Genomic DNA, 13,403 nt, shown 5'->3' on the forward strand with positions numbered 1-13,403 from the left:
ATCCGTTGCTGGTGATGAGCTGCGTTCCTTTGCAGGGGGAGATGCGCTCTTATTTTTTGAATTTCCAGCTTTTCTGCCCTGCTTCTTCCCCATCTTTGTGGTTTTATCTGCCTCTGGTCTTTGATGATGGTGACGTACCGATGGGGTTTTGGTATAGGTGTTCTTCCTCTTTGGTAGTTTTCCTTCTAGTAGTCAGGACCCTCAGCTGTAGGTCTGTTGGAGATTGCTTGGGGTCCACTCCAGACCCTGTTTGGGTATCAGCAGCAGAGGTTGCAGAAGATAGAATATTGCTGAACAGCAAGTGTACCTGTCTGATTCTTACTTTGGAAGCTTCCTCTCAGGGGTGTACTCCACCCTGTGAGGTGTGGGGTGTCAGACTGCCCCTAGTGGGGGATGTCTCCCAGTTAGGCTACTCAGGGGTCAGGGACCCACTTGAGCAGGCAGTCTGTCCGTTCTCAGATCTCAACCTCCGTGCTGGGAGATCCACTGCTCTCTTCAAAGCTGTCAGACAGAGTCGTTCTGGTCTGCACAGGCCTCTGCTGCTTCCCCTGTTGTTTTTTAGCTGTGCCCTGTCCCCAGAGGTGGAGTCTACAGAGACAGGCAGGTTTCCTTGAGCTGCTGTGAGCTCCACCCAGTTCTAGCTTCCCAGTGGCTTTTTTTACCTACTTAAGCCTCAGCAATGGTGGGCGCCCCTCCCCCAGCCTCGCTGCTGCCTTACGGTTAGATTGCAGACTGCTGTGCTAGCAATGAGGGAGGCTCCGTGGCCGTGGGACCCTCCCGGCCAGGTGTGGGTATAGTCTCCTGGTGTGCCCGTTTGCTTGAAGCGCAGTATTGGGGTGGGAATTACCCGATTTTCCAGGTGTTGTGTGTCTCAGTTCGCCTGGCTAGGAAAAGGGATTCCCTTGCCCATTGCGCTTCCCAGGTGAGGCAATGCCTCGCCCTGCTTCAGCTCTGGCTGGTCGGGCTGCAGCAGCTGACCAGCACCGATTGTCCGGCACTCCCCAGTGAGATGACCCCAGTACCTCAGTTGAAAGTGCAGAAATCACCGGTCTTCTGTGTCACTCGCGCCGGGAGTTGGAGACTGCAGCTATTCCTTTTCGGCCGTCTTGCTCCGCCCCCATACATTCTTAATAATAGTGCTTGCTATGATTATAATGTCAGGCACATATGGAGGCTTTAGTTGTGCCCTTTTACTGGGAAGGGTACAGTAAATAGTAGTATGGCAAAAAACTGCAATTACTTTTTGCACCAACCAAAATACTTCATAATGCCCCAGCTTCACTTTGTAATTTAAATAGAATTAAATTTGAATAGCTCAAAAATATATATTTAATTATGTTCAAATGACAACATGGAAATTGGCAGACATCAATCATAACGTAGTTGTATGGAATTTAAGTTGGCCTCACTGGTCTACTAGTTCACATAAGCTATTGAAGAAGTGTAATTATTTTTGATCCATATTTAAAATGTGCCCTCCCCAGGCTCAGGAAGATGCTTTTCAACATCTAGTGCTTACGGGAGAAGAAAGGAGTATCTGAATTGGAGCTGTTATGAAAAATCCAGGATATGAGGCCACTGCAAGCATTAAATACATTAAAGTGAATAATATTCTAGTCACGCTCAATTTCTTGCTTTATTTTCTGGCTTTTATTTCTAACAATAAAGTGTCAGACAGCTTTGCAATTCTCAATGTTCTCTAGTCCTGGAATGCCCTTCCTTTTTTAAACAAAAAAATAGTTATTGCTTCATGCTGTAATTCAAGTTCCACTTCTCTCATGAAATATCTGATCTCCAACCCATCTATTGAAACTGTATATGATCATATCTTTTTCCCATAAATACTGCATCTCTGTCAGAGAATTAAAGTTGAATCCCATGACCGATACGTAAAATGTATTAACATGTTATAGACTCTTTTTTTTTTTGAGACGGAGTCTTGCTCTGTTGCCCAGGCTGGAGTACAGTGGGGCAATCTCGGCTCACTGCAGAGACTCTTATTTTTTAAATAGCACTTACAACCATTTTCTACTTTCAATTTATAATTATTTGTGTACATTTATACTCCTACAGACTATAAATTTCCTTTTTTTCTTTTAATTTTTTTTGAGACAGACTTTTGATCTGTCACCCAGGCTGGAGTGCAGTGGCGTGATCTTGGCTCACTGCAAGCTCTGCCTCCCAGGTTCACACCATTCTTCTGCCTCAGCCTCCCGAGTAGCTGAGATTACAGGTGCCTGCCACCACACCCAGCTAATTTTTTATATATATATTTTTAGTAGAGACAGGGTTTCACCGTGTTAGCCAGGATGGCCTCCATCTCCTGACATCGTGATCCACCCACCTAGGCTTCCCAAAGTGCTGGGATTACAGGTATGAGCCACCACGCCCAGGCCACACTATAAATTTCTTGAGGTCAGCATTATTTTCCCTTAACAGCTTTACTAAGTATAATTCACACATAAAATTCACCTATGTAAAGCATACAATTCAATCGTTACTATATTCACAGAGTTGTGCAACCATCACCACAGTTTAGAATATTTTCATCACACCAAAAAGAAACCCCAGGCCTGTTATAAGTCACTCCACATCCTCCCTACCTCCCTCAGTCCTAGGCAACCATTAAATTACTTTCTGTCTCTAATTATTTGCTTACTTGGACATTTCATATAAATGGAATCACACAAGACACACTCTTTTGTGACTGGTTTCCTTCATTTAGCATAATGTTTTCAAGGTTCATCCATGTAGCAGTATGTATTAATACTTCATTCCTTTTTATTGCCAAATAATATTCTATTTTAGGAACATTATCTACTCATCAGCTGATGAACATCTGGGTTGTTTCCATTTGTTTGAGGCCAAGATTCTCAATTCCTCTGTTTATTTCACAGAGCAAGTCATGAGGTCTTGCCCAGAGATGTATATTAAATAAGTATTTGTTTAATTAAGTATACTGGTAATGCCACTTACTCTTCCCAGACTCCCATGGATCTTTTTAAGCAACACTCATCAGTTTTATTGTATAGGCAGCATGTCTCATCATACAGAAATAATTAGATCAGGAGATTGCATCTGACACAAGAGTAGTTAATCCACAGTGTAGTAGATGATTGGTAACCTGGTAGAAAAAGACAAGCTGGGCCAGAGCCTCTTTCTTGGGAACTGAACTTTAAAGATTCAATACTAGTTATCAATAAGGACAGAAAAGGAAAAGTTAATGTCTTAGACTTTTTGGAGACTGTTTAAAGCTATAGATCCTCTCCTAAGAAAAATTACACATGTATAAACATATATTTTTAGACTGTGGGGGATTCTGGAAGCATTCATGGATCCCAGGTTAAGAACCTCTGACTTTAGAAAGGCCAAAAAGGATTACTATGATGCAAATATTGAGTTTAAAGGAATAAGAAAATATCAGTAAGTAAAAAAAGTAGGCAATAACGAGAAAACAGAGCAAACATACACACAAAAAGCAGGTAATTAGAGAGAAAGACCAGGTGACTTGGGAGAGAAATATGAGAGTATAGTTTGATCCATAGAGGTGCCTGTAGTTGAAATTCAAGTGCCACTGTATCATTACAATAAATCCTCTTTTTCCTGAGGTAATCTGAGTCAATCTCTGCTTCTGAAAACCAAGCACATCGACCAAACAAGATATGTGGCATAAAGATTTATAAAGTAGACCTTAAGTTCTACTTAATCTTTTTTTCTTTCTTGATGAGAAAGAAGGTAGATCAATGATTTTTGGGGTGGATAATCGTGTACTTTATCATTCAAACCAGGACACTTCCAATAGAGAAAGTGGGAGCTATGAAAAAACGACAGGGGCAGGCACAATATGTATAAACAGTATGGCCAATCTATGTAGTGATGGTAAGAAGGATAGAAATAGAGGGAGAAAGGCAGTAAGAATCTGCCCATGCTGAGTGATGATCCTGCATTTATGTAACAAAACCTGTCCCTCCACAAGTAAGATTGAAAATAAAACAGACCCATAAGACGTAGTATGTATATAAGTATAAATGAGTTTTGGTTGTTGTAAGTTAGTAAAGTATTACTATATTGGTGTTTTTTTTCTTCCCCCCAGGCTGGAGTGTAGGGTGCAATCTGCGCACACCGCAAGTTCCCAGGTTCATGACACTCTCCTGCCTCAGCCTCCCGAGTAGCTGGGACTACAGGTGCCCGTCACCATGCCTGGCTAAGTTTTTGCATTTTTAGTAGAGACGGGGTTTCACCGTGTTAGCCAGGATGGTCTTGATCTCCTGACCTTGTGATCTGCCCTCCTCAGCCTCCCAAAATGCTGGGATTACAGGTGTGAGCCACCACGCCCAGCATACTATATTGTTAAAAGAAGAGGCACAGAGAAGAATCAGGAAGGGAGAAGAAGATGAAAGTCTGAGAGTTCTGAGGAAAAATAATCCTATTTATTTTTAATTGTTGACAAATACTGTGTGAAAAGACTCACTGATGCATCAAACAACAAATGCCCTGAGACCAAAGTTGTTTAAAACAACTTGTCTGGACAGGGAAGAGAGCTGGGAGCAGCTCTAGTCCTCCTCATTGAGGGTTGTGCTGAAAGCTGCTAATGGGTGGCTGACGAACAGTTTATGCCCAGGCCCAGCTGAGGCTCATCCATTCTAGTTGCCTCAGGTGAACTTGGGAGTTAGATTGGAACAAACCAGCGGAGCAAATGCTTTAAGCTCTGAGTCCTACTCTCCTTATCTGTACCTTTTGGGTAAAAATAACTACCTCAAAGAGTGAAATGAAAATTCAGTGAAACAACATATAGTAGGCACATGCTTCTCTTACCATTTTTTAAAAAACTTTATTTTGAGATAATTTTGGATTCACATGTATTATAAGGAGTAATATACCAAGAGACTATAAATCATTCAACGAATTATCCCCAGTGTACCAGCATATCTGTAGTACAAGAAATGGACATGATGAGGCCTACCCTATTCAGATTTTGTCAGTTTAACATGTACTTAGTTGTGTGTTTATTCAGTTATACACAGTTTTGTCACATGTTCAAATTGGTCAACAGTTCCATGAGAAGGATCCCTCATGCCACTCTTAAAATCACAGCCACTTTTCTCCCCTCTGGCAAACAGTATTCTTTTTTCCATCACTATAATTTCATCATTTCAATAATGTTATATAAAAGCAATCAGACAGCATATAACCTTTGAGATTGGGTTTTTCTACCTTAAAACCCAAAGTTGGTGCACATATCAAAAGTTTGTTCCTTTTTTGTATACTGATAAAATATACACAAGATTTACCATTTTAACTATTTTAAGTGTACAATTCAATGGCATTAAGTATGTCTGCAATGTTGTTTAAACATTGTCACTACTTCCAGAACTTTTTCATCATCCTAAACAGAACTCTGTAACTCATTAAACACTAACTCCCCATCTCCCCTCTCAGTAGTTTAACAGAGGTTAGCCACCTGTTAATTTATAATCTGCCTTCTGTCGCTATGAATTTGTCTATACTAAGTACTTAAATAGAATCATACAATATTTGCCCTATCAAAAGTTTGTTCCTAGACAAGAATGTCCACTCTCACCATTTCTATTCAACATAGTGATGAAAGTCATAGCCAGAGCAATCAGGCAAGAGAAAGAAATAAAAGGCATCCAAAGAGGAAAAGGGGAAGTTAAATTACATGAGTAACTTAACCAAGAAAACCCTAGATATACCTCCCAAACCCTAAATATACCTCTAGACCTGATAAATGACTTCAGTAAAGTTTCCGGATACAGAATCAATGTACAAAAGTCAGTAGCATTTCTACACACCAATAGCATTCAAGATGAGACTCAAATCAAGAACTCAATCCCATTTATAGTAGCCACACACACACACACAAAACACATAGGAATACATTTCACCAAGGAGGTGAAAAATCCCTACAAGGAGAACTACAAAACATTGATGGAAGAAATCACACATGACACAAAGAAATGGAGAAACATTTCATGCTCATGTACTGGTAGAATCAGTATCATTAAAATGACCATACTGCCCAAAGCAATTACAGATTCAACAGAATTCCTATCAAATTACCAACATCAGTTTTCAAAGAATTAGAAAAAAGCATTCTAAAATTCACATGGAACCAAAAAAAGAGACTGAATTGCCAAAGGAATCCCAAGCAAAAAGAACAAATCCATAGGCATCACATTACCTGACATCAAACTATACTACAAGGTACTACAAGTACCCAAAACAGCATGGTGCTGGTACAAAAACAGACACATAGACCAATGGAACTGAATAAAGAACCCAGAAACAAGGCCACACACCTACAATCAACTGATCTTTGACAAAGTTGACAATAATAAACAATGAGAAAAGGACACCCTATTCAACAAATGGTGCTGGGAAAAATGGCTAGCCATATGCAGAAGAATGAAACTGGGTCCCTACCCTTCACCATATACAAATATTAATTCAAGATGAATTAAAGACTAAAATTAAATGTAAGACCTCAAACTAAAAAAATCCTAGACAAAAACCTAGGAAAAATTCTAAACATTGGCTGTGGCAAAGAACTGATGACTTAGACCTCAAAGGCAAATGCAACAAAAACAAAAACTGACAAATGGGACTTAAAGAGCTTCTGCACAACATTCAATGGAGGAAACAGACAATATGCAGAATGGGAGAAAATATGTACAAACTATTCACCTGACAAAGGATTAATATCCAGAATCTATAAGGAACTTAAATAAATCAACCTGAAAAAAACCAAATAGCTCCATTAAAAAATGGGCAAAGGACATGAACAGACATTTCTCAAAAGATGACATACAACTGGTCAACAAACATATGAAAAAATGTTCAACATCATTAACTGATATGGTTTGGCTGTGTCCTCACCGAAATCTCGAATTCTATCTCCCAGAATTCCCACATGTTGTGGGAAAGACCCAGGGGAGGTAACTGAATCATGGGGGTCAGTCTTTCCTGTGCTATTCTCATGATAGTAGATAAGTCTCATGAGATCTAATGGGTTTATCAGGGGTTTCCACTTTTGCTTCCTCCTCATTTTTCTCTTGCCACCATCACGTTAAAAAGTGCCTTTCACCTCCCGCCATGATTCTGAGGCCTCCATAGCCATGTGGAATTGCAAATCCAATTACATCTCTTTTTCTTCCCAGTCTCAGGTATGTCTTTATCAGCAGCATGAAAATGGACTAATACACTAATCATCAGATAAATGCATATTAAAAGCACAATGAGATACCATCTCACACTAGTCAAAAAGGCTATTAAAAGGTCATAAAATAATAGATGTCAGTCATGTGCAAAAAAGGGAATGCTTATACATCATTGGTGGGATTGTAAATTAGTTCAACCCCCATGGAAAACAGTATGGAGATATCGCAAAGAACTAAAAATAGAACTACTATGCAATCCTATTACTGGCTATCTATACAAAGGAAGATAAACTGTTGTATCAAAAAGACAGCTGAACTTGTATGTTTATCTTAGCACGAATCACAATAACAAAGTCATAGAATCAACGTAAGTGCCCATCAATGGATGACTGGATAAAGAAAATGTGGTATATATACATCATGGAATACCATGCAGCTTTAAAAAAAGAATGAAATAATGTCCTTGGCAGCAACATGGATGCAGCTAGAGGACATTATCATAAGAGAATTAATGCAGAAACAGAAAATCAAATACTGCATGTTCTCACTTGTAAGTGGGAGCTAAACAAGGGGTACACGTGGACATAAAGGTGGACATTGGCAACTCTAAAAGTAGGGAGGAAAGGCGGGGAAGGGTTAAAAAGCTACCTGTTGGGTAGTATGTTGACTATTTGGTTGATGGGTTCAACAGATGCCCAAACCCCAGCACTACACAATATGCCCATGTAACAAACGTGCATGTATCCCCTGAATCTATTATTTTAAAATTTTCTTCCTTTCTATTGCTGAGTAATATCCCATGATGTGATTTATCATAGTTTAACCATTTGCCTACTGAAGGACATCTGAGTCGTTTCTAGATTTTGCCTATTGCAAGAAAAGCTGCTACTGAACATTGTGTACACTGGTTTTTGTATAAACATAAATTTTCATTTCTCCAGGATAAATTCCCACCCAAAAGTGTAAACATGCATCCTATGGTGGGTGCATGTTAATTTCTAAGAAATCGCCATACTTTTTTTCCAGAGCGGCAATGTCATTTCACATTCCACCAGCAATGTAGGAGTGATTTGGTTTCTCTGCACTGTGACCAATTTGGTGTTGTCATTATTGTAGGTATTTAGTGATATCTTATTGTGTTGTATCAATGACTTAAAAATTTTTTAGGTACAATGGCTAAAAGTATCAATGACTTAAAATTTTTTTTAGTTGACAATTGTATATATTTATGGTGTACAATGTGGAATTTTGATATATATTTATATTGTTGAGTGCCAAGCTAATTAACATATATATCGCATACTTAAATTTTTGTCGTGAGAACATTTAAAATCTACTCTTTTAGCAATTTTGAAATATACATTATTATTAACTACAGTCTCATGGTGTACAACAGAGCCCTAAAACTTATTCCTCCTGTCTAAATGAAACTTTGTACCCTTTGAGCAACATCTCCCCATTCCTCATCTCCCGACCCTCCATTGACCCCAGAAACCACCAGTCTACTTTGCTTCTGTGAGATCAACATTTTAAAATTCCATATATAAGTGGGATGTACAAAAGTCAATAGCAGTATTTGTCTTTCTGCACCTGGCTTACTTCGCTTAGTTGGTTATTCCACGTCACAAATGACAGAATTTCTGTCTTCTATAAGGCTGAATGATATTCCACTGAATACATACATTTTCTTTATTTATTCATCTGCTCGTGGTCACTTAGGTTGCTTCCATATCCTAGCTATCGTGAAAAATGCTGCAATAAACAAGACTGTAGACTGTGCAGATCTCTCTTCATCATACTGATTTCAACTCCTTTGGATATATAACCCAGTAGTGGGACTGCTGAATACTGTGGGAGTTCTATTTTTAGTTTTTTTTTTTTTTTTTTTTTTTTTTGAGATGGGGTCTCGCTCTGTCACCAGGCTGGAGTGCAATGGCACGATCTCAGCTCACTGCAACCTCCACCACCTGGGTTCAAGCGATTCTCCTGCCTCAGCCTCTCTAGTAGCTAGGATTACAGGAACGTACCACCACGCCAAGCAATTTACAGATTCAATGCTATTCCTATCAAATTACCAATGTCATTCTTCACAGAACTAGAAAAAACTGTTTAAAAATTCATATGTAACCAAAAAAGAGCCCAAATGGCCAAGGTAATCCTAAGCAAAAAGAATGAAGCTAGAGGTATCATTTTACCCAACTTCAAACTATAGAACTGGGCTAAAGTAACCAAAACAGCATGGTACCAAGACAAAAACAGGCACATAGGCCAATGGAACAGAACAGAGAGCCCAGAAGTAAAACTGCATACCTACAGTCATTTAATCTTTGACAAAGCTGACAAAAACAAGTAATGAGGAAAGGACTCCTTATTCAATAAATAGTGGTGGGCTAGCCATATACAGAAGATTAAAGTTGGACTCCTTCCTTACACTATATATAAAAATCAACTCAAGATGGATTAAAGACTTAAATGTAAAACCCAAAACTAAAAAAATCTATGGAAGACAACCCAGACAATATCATTCTTGACATAGGAATGGGCAAAGATTTCATGAAAAAGACACCAAAAGCAACTGCAACAAAAGCAAAAATTGACAAATAGGACCTAAACTTGAGAGCTTCTGCACAGTAAAAGAAACTATTAACAGAGTAAACAGACAACCTACAGAATGGGAGAAAATATTTGCCAACTGACAATGGTCTACTATCTAGCATCCACAAGGAACTTAAAAAAAACTTGCAACAGATAAACAACCCCACTAAAAAGTACGCAAAGGACGTGAACAGACACTTTTTAAAAAAAGACATACACATGGCCAACAACCATATGAAAAAGGCTCAGTATCACTGATCATCAGAAAAATGCAAATCAAAACCACAATGTGATACTGTCTCATGGTCAGAATGGCTACTATTAACAAGTCAAAAAATAATAGATGCTGGCGAGGTTGTAGAGAAAAGGGAACACTTATATACTGTTGCTGGGAGTGTAAATTAGTTGGACCATTGTGGAAAGCAGTATAGCGATTCCTCAAAGAGCTAAAAACAGAAGTATCATTACTGGGTATATACCCAGAGTAACATAAATCATTCTACTATAAAGACACATGTATGCGAATGTTCATTGTAGCACTACTCACAATAGCAAAAACCTGGAATCAACTTAAGTGCCCATAAATGGCAGATTGGATAAAGAAAATGTGGTACATATATAACATGCAATACTATGCAGCCATAAAAAAAAAAATCATATCTTTTGTGGGAACGTGAACAGAGCTGGAGGCTATTATCCTTAGCAAACTAATGCAGGAACAGAAAACCAAATACTACATGTTCTCACTTATAAGTGGGAGCTAAATGATGAGAACTTATGAATACAAAGAAGGAAAAAACAGACATTGGGATCTACTTTAGGGTGGGGGGTGGGAGGGTGGAGAGATGCAGGAAAAATAACTATTGGGTGCTAGGCTTAATACTTGAGTGATGAAATTATCTGTACAAAAAACCCCTATGACACGAGTTTACCTATAAAGCAAACCTTGACATGTACCCCCAAACCTAAAATAAAAGTAAAAAAACCTCATGTAGCTACATAAGATCCAAATCTTAAACCTTCCAATTCTAAGTCTAGGGAATTTTCTTGGTTACCTTTCTACCTGCGTCCCCTCACCCCAACCCACTACCCTGGCCAAAACGCAAAGCATTCAATGAACAACTTAGTAAAACTGTGAAAAAAGAGAATACAGAGCATAAAAGGAAATTTAATGAAGCAGCAACAAAGAAATGTTCCACAAAGATTTGCTTTTAAAAAACCTTCTAAGATAGCTTGGTTGGCTGAGGCAGGAGTGGGAGGTGAGGAGTGATAGGGAGAAAAAGACAAAAGATGAGGGGGAAGGGAGATTTTTGTAAGAGTGAGGGGAAGATCTTGGGAGTAATGTAGGTACTATAGTGTATTGGATACAACCAAACAAATAGAAATCAGAATAAATGACATGTAGTTTATATGAGTAGGAAAGTTTGAAATTGAGATTTTGTAACCAAGGGAGTAATTACTTTGAAAACCAAAAATTATCCTTGCAATAAAAAGAATTCTCTAGTTTAAATTTATCATTTTCCAGTTTTGCTCAATTTGGACTTCCTATATGCTTTAATCTCACCTAAATATATCTTTATTCTCAAAGAAGAAATAATTTACTTCTTCAGGATATAAATTACCTCAGTAATAGGAACTACGTACTTGTTGATTTCTTTCTGTGCTTAAAATAAGCAGACAAAATGCTGTGTTTCCCCAGTGCAAAACAGTGATAAGATGAAATTACATTAAGTGTAATATTTATTCAAAAAATACTGCTTTGAGACAAAAGATCCCTTACGATTTTTTGTAACAATACACACTTATTATTTTTTCCCACTACTTGAGCACCTTCCCCCCAAATAAAACATCACAGGTAAGACAAATCTAACCATTTTAAAGAAAATTGTAGAGATAGTGAAATATATTTACATTGGATAGGAAATTTATATTGGATGGAAAATTTCTATATTGCAAGGAAAAAGTAAAAAAAAAATATAATTACCTGTTTTTCTTTATTAACTCCAGACATGAATAGCTGCTTGTATTTGTCCTTAAATGCAAAGTTTAAAGCTTGTGTTGGAAAATACCTAATAACATTTGCCAAATTGCCACGCCAAAAACTGAAGAAACCTATAGAAGGAAACATACAAATACATAAACCTACTTTGTATCATTATTGAACAATTGCCATAGTTTTAACAAATTTAGCGATATGAACTATCTAAAACATACTCTTTCTCATGAGAAAAAGTTTTCTAAAATGTGTGTCTCCATTGAAAAATAAAAGGGTAGTGTTAACTCTATTGCACCCCATTCCATTTTTTAAAAAATTTCAAATAAAGAGCTTTGAATACCTAAAAACTAACGGAAAGTGGTATCAGTTGAATACAGGGCTCTTTATTAGCAGAAAAACAGAGCTCAGTAGTATTTGTCAGAGGCTAGTAACCTTTAGGTTCACTCCCAAATCCTGATGTACAACACCTTATGGTGGTAAGGCTGTCACACAAATGAGTATGACAGAATAAATCCACTTACTGATTTGTACATATACTTATGAGAATGAGAACAGGATAAAAGAATCTAAAGTGCCCTTATCTTTATGATCTGGAACCATTTTTGAATGGGTGTTAAAACTTATCCAGAAAAGGGATCCACTTCAATTCTAGGCAGTTTCTAGAGAACTGAGGAAGAGACTGGAAGAAATCTTTGAGGCCTGTAATCTCCCTACCTGAATTATCCACGGATTGACCAACCTTGGGGGAATATAATTCATTGTGTACCCCTTAAAATTCAGGGCTATCCTTATGATGTAGAGCTGCCCTAGAGCATGGCAGGCTAGCTCTTCAATAGCCTTGGTTGTTTTCACTAGATTACAAATCGTAAAATGCTTTGGCCTTGCTGTTCTGAACAGGATACCTCTAGCATCAGTTTGGAGAATACCCAGAATCAGTCTTTTAAAAATAAAGATTCAAAAGAAAATAATCTCAGTTAACTGGGCTAGTGCTCAGAATTGAACAAAGTTAGATTAGATACGTACATAGAGGGAAAGATATTTATTTGTTAAATAAGTAACATTAACCCTGTGGGAAAAAAATAAAGAATCTTGGTGAACCCAAGGCTAAATATAAAGTGACTGCACAAAGACAATTCAGAAGCATATTTGATGGCAAAGAAATAATCTCAGTACTCACAGCTGACTCTATCTTTACTCGGGTATTCAACATGTGATGGTAACTACTACTACTTACTGAGCATTCACTATACAAACCAGTCGCTGGCAAAGAATTTACATGTGTATCATTTAATCAATTATGCTTATTATGTAGGTTCTCTAACAGCACCCATTTTAAGTATGTACAAAGTAAAACTTTAAAAAGTTTAAAAACTAGGCTAGGTACAGTAGCTCAGGCCTGTAATTCCAGCACTTTGGGAGGTCAAAATGGGAGGACTGCTTCAGTTCAAGAATTCAAGACTAGCCTGGGCAACACTGTGAGACCGCATCTCTACAAAAAATTAAAAAAATAAATTAGCCATGTGCCGTGGCATATGCCTGTAGTTCCAACTACTCAGGAGGCTGAAGTAGGAGGATTTCTTGAGCTGAGGATGTAGAGGCTGCAGTGAGCTATGATCACACAACCACATTCCAGC

At 38.1% G+C, this 13,403-nt stretch overlaps 1 protein-coding gene across 2 annotated transcripts in view; it reads right to left on the minus strand.

The window, feature by feature from the left end:
• The window catches only part of SLC25A31 (solute carrier family 25 member 31), a 41,063-nt gene that overhangs the window by 15,241 nt on the left and 12,419 nt on the right, over positions 1-13,403 (minus strand). For both annotated transcript variants that reach the window (XM_023217618.2, XM_023217619.2), the window contains exon 2: positions 11,758-11,885. In XM_023217618.2, the coding sequence (XP_023073386.1) occupies positions 11,758-11,885 (128 nt within the window). The remainder of the gene's footprint in view (positions 1-11,757; positions 11,886-13,403) is intronic.

This window comes from Piliocolobus tephrosceles, chromosome 3, assembly GCF_002776525.5.
Source record: "Piliocolobus tephrosceles isolate RC106 chromosome 3, ASM277652v3, whole genome shotgun sequence".
Lineage (NCBI taxonomy): Eukaryota > Metazoa > Chordata > Mammalia > Primates > Cercopithecidae > Piliocolobus > Piliocolobus tephrosceles.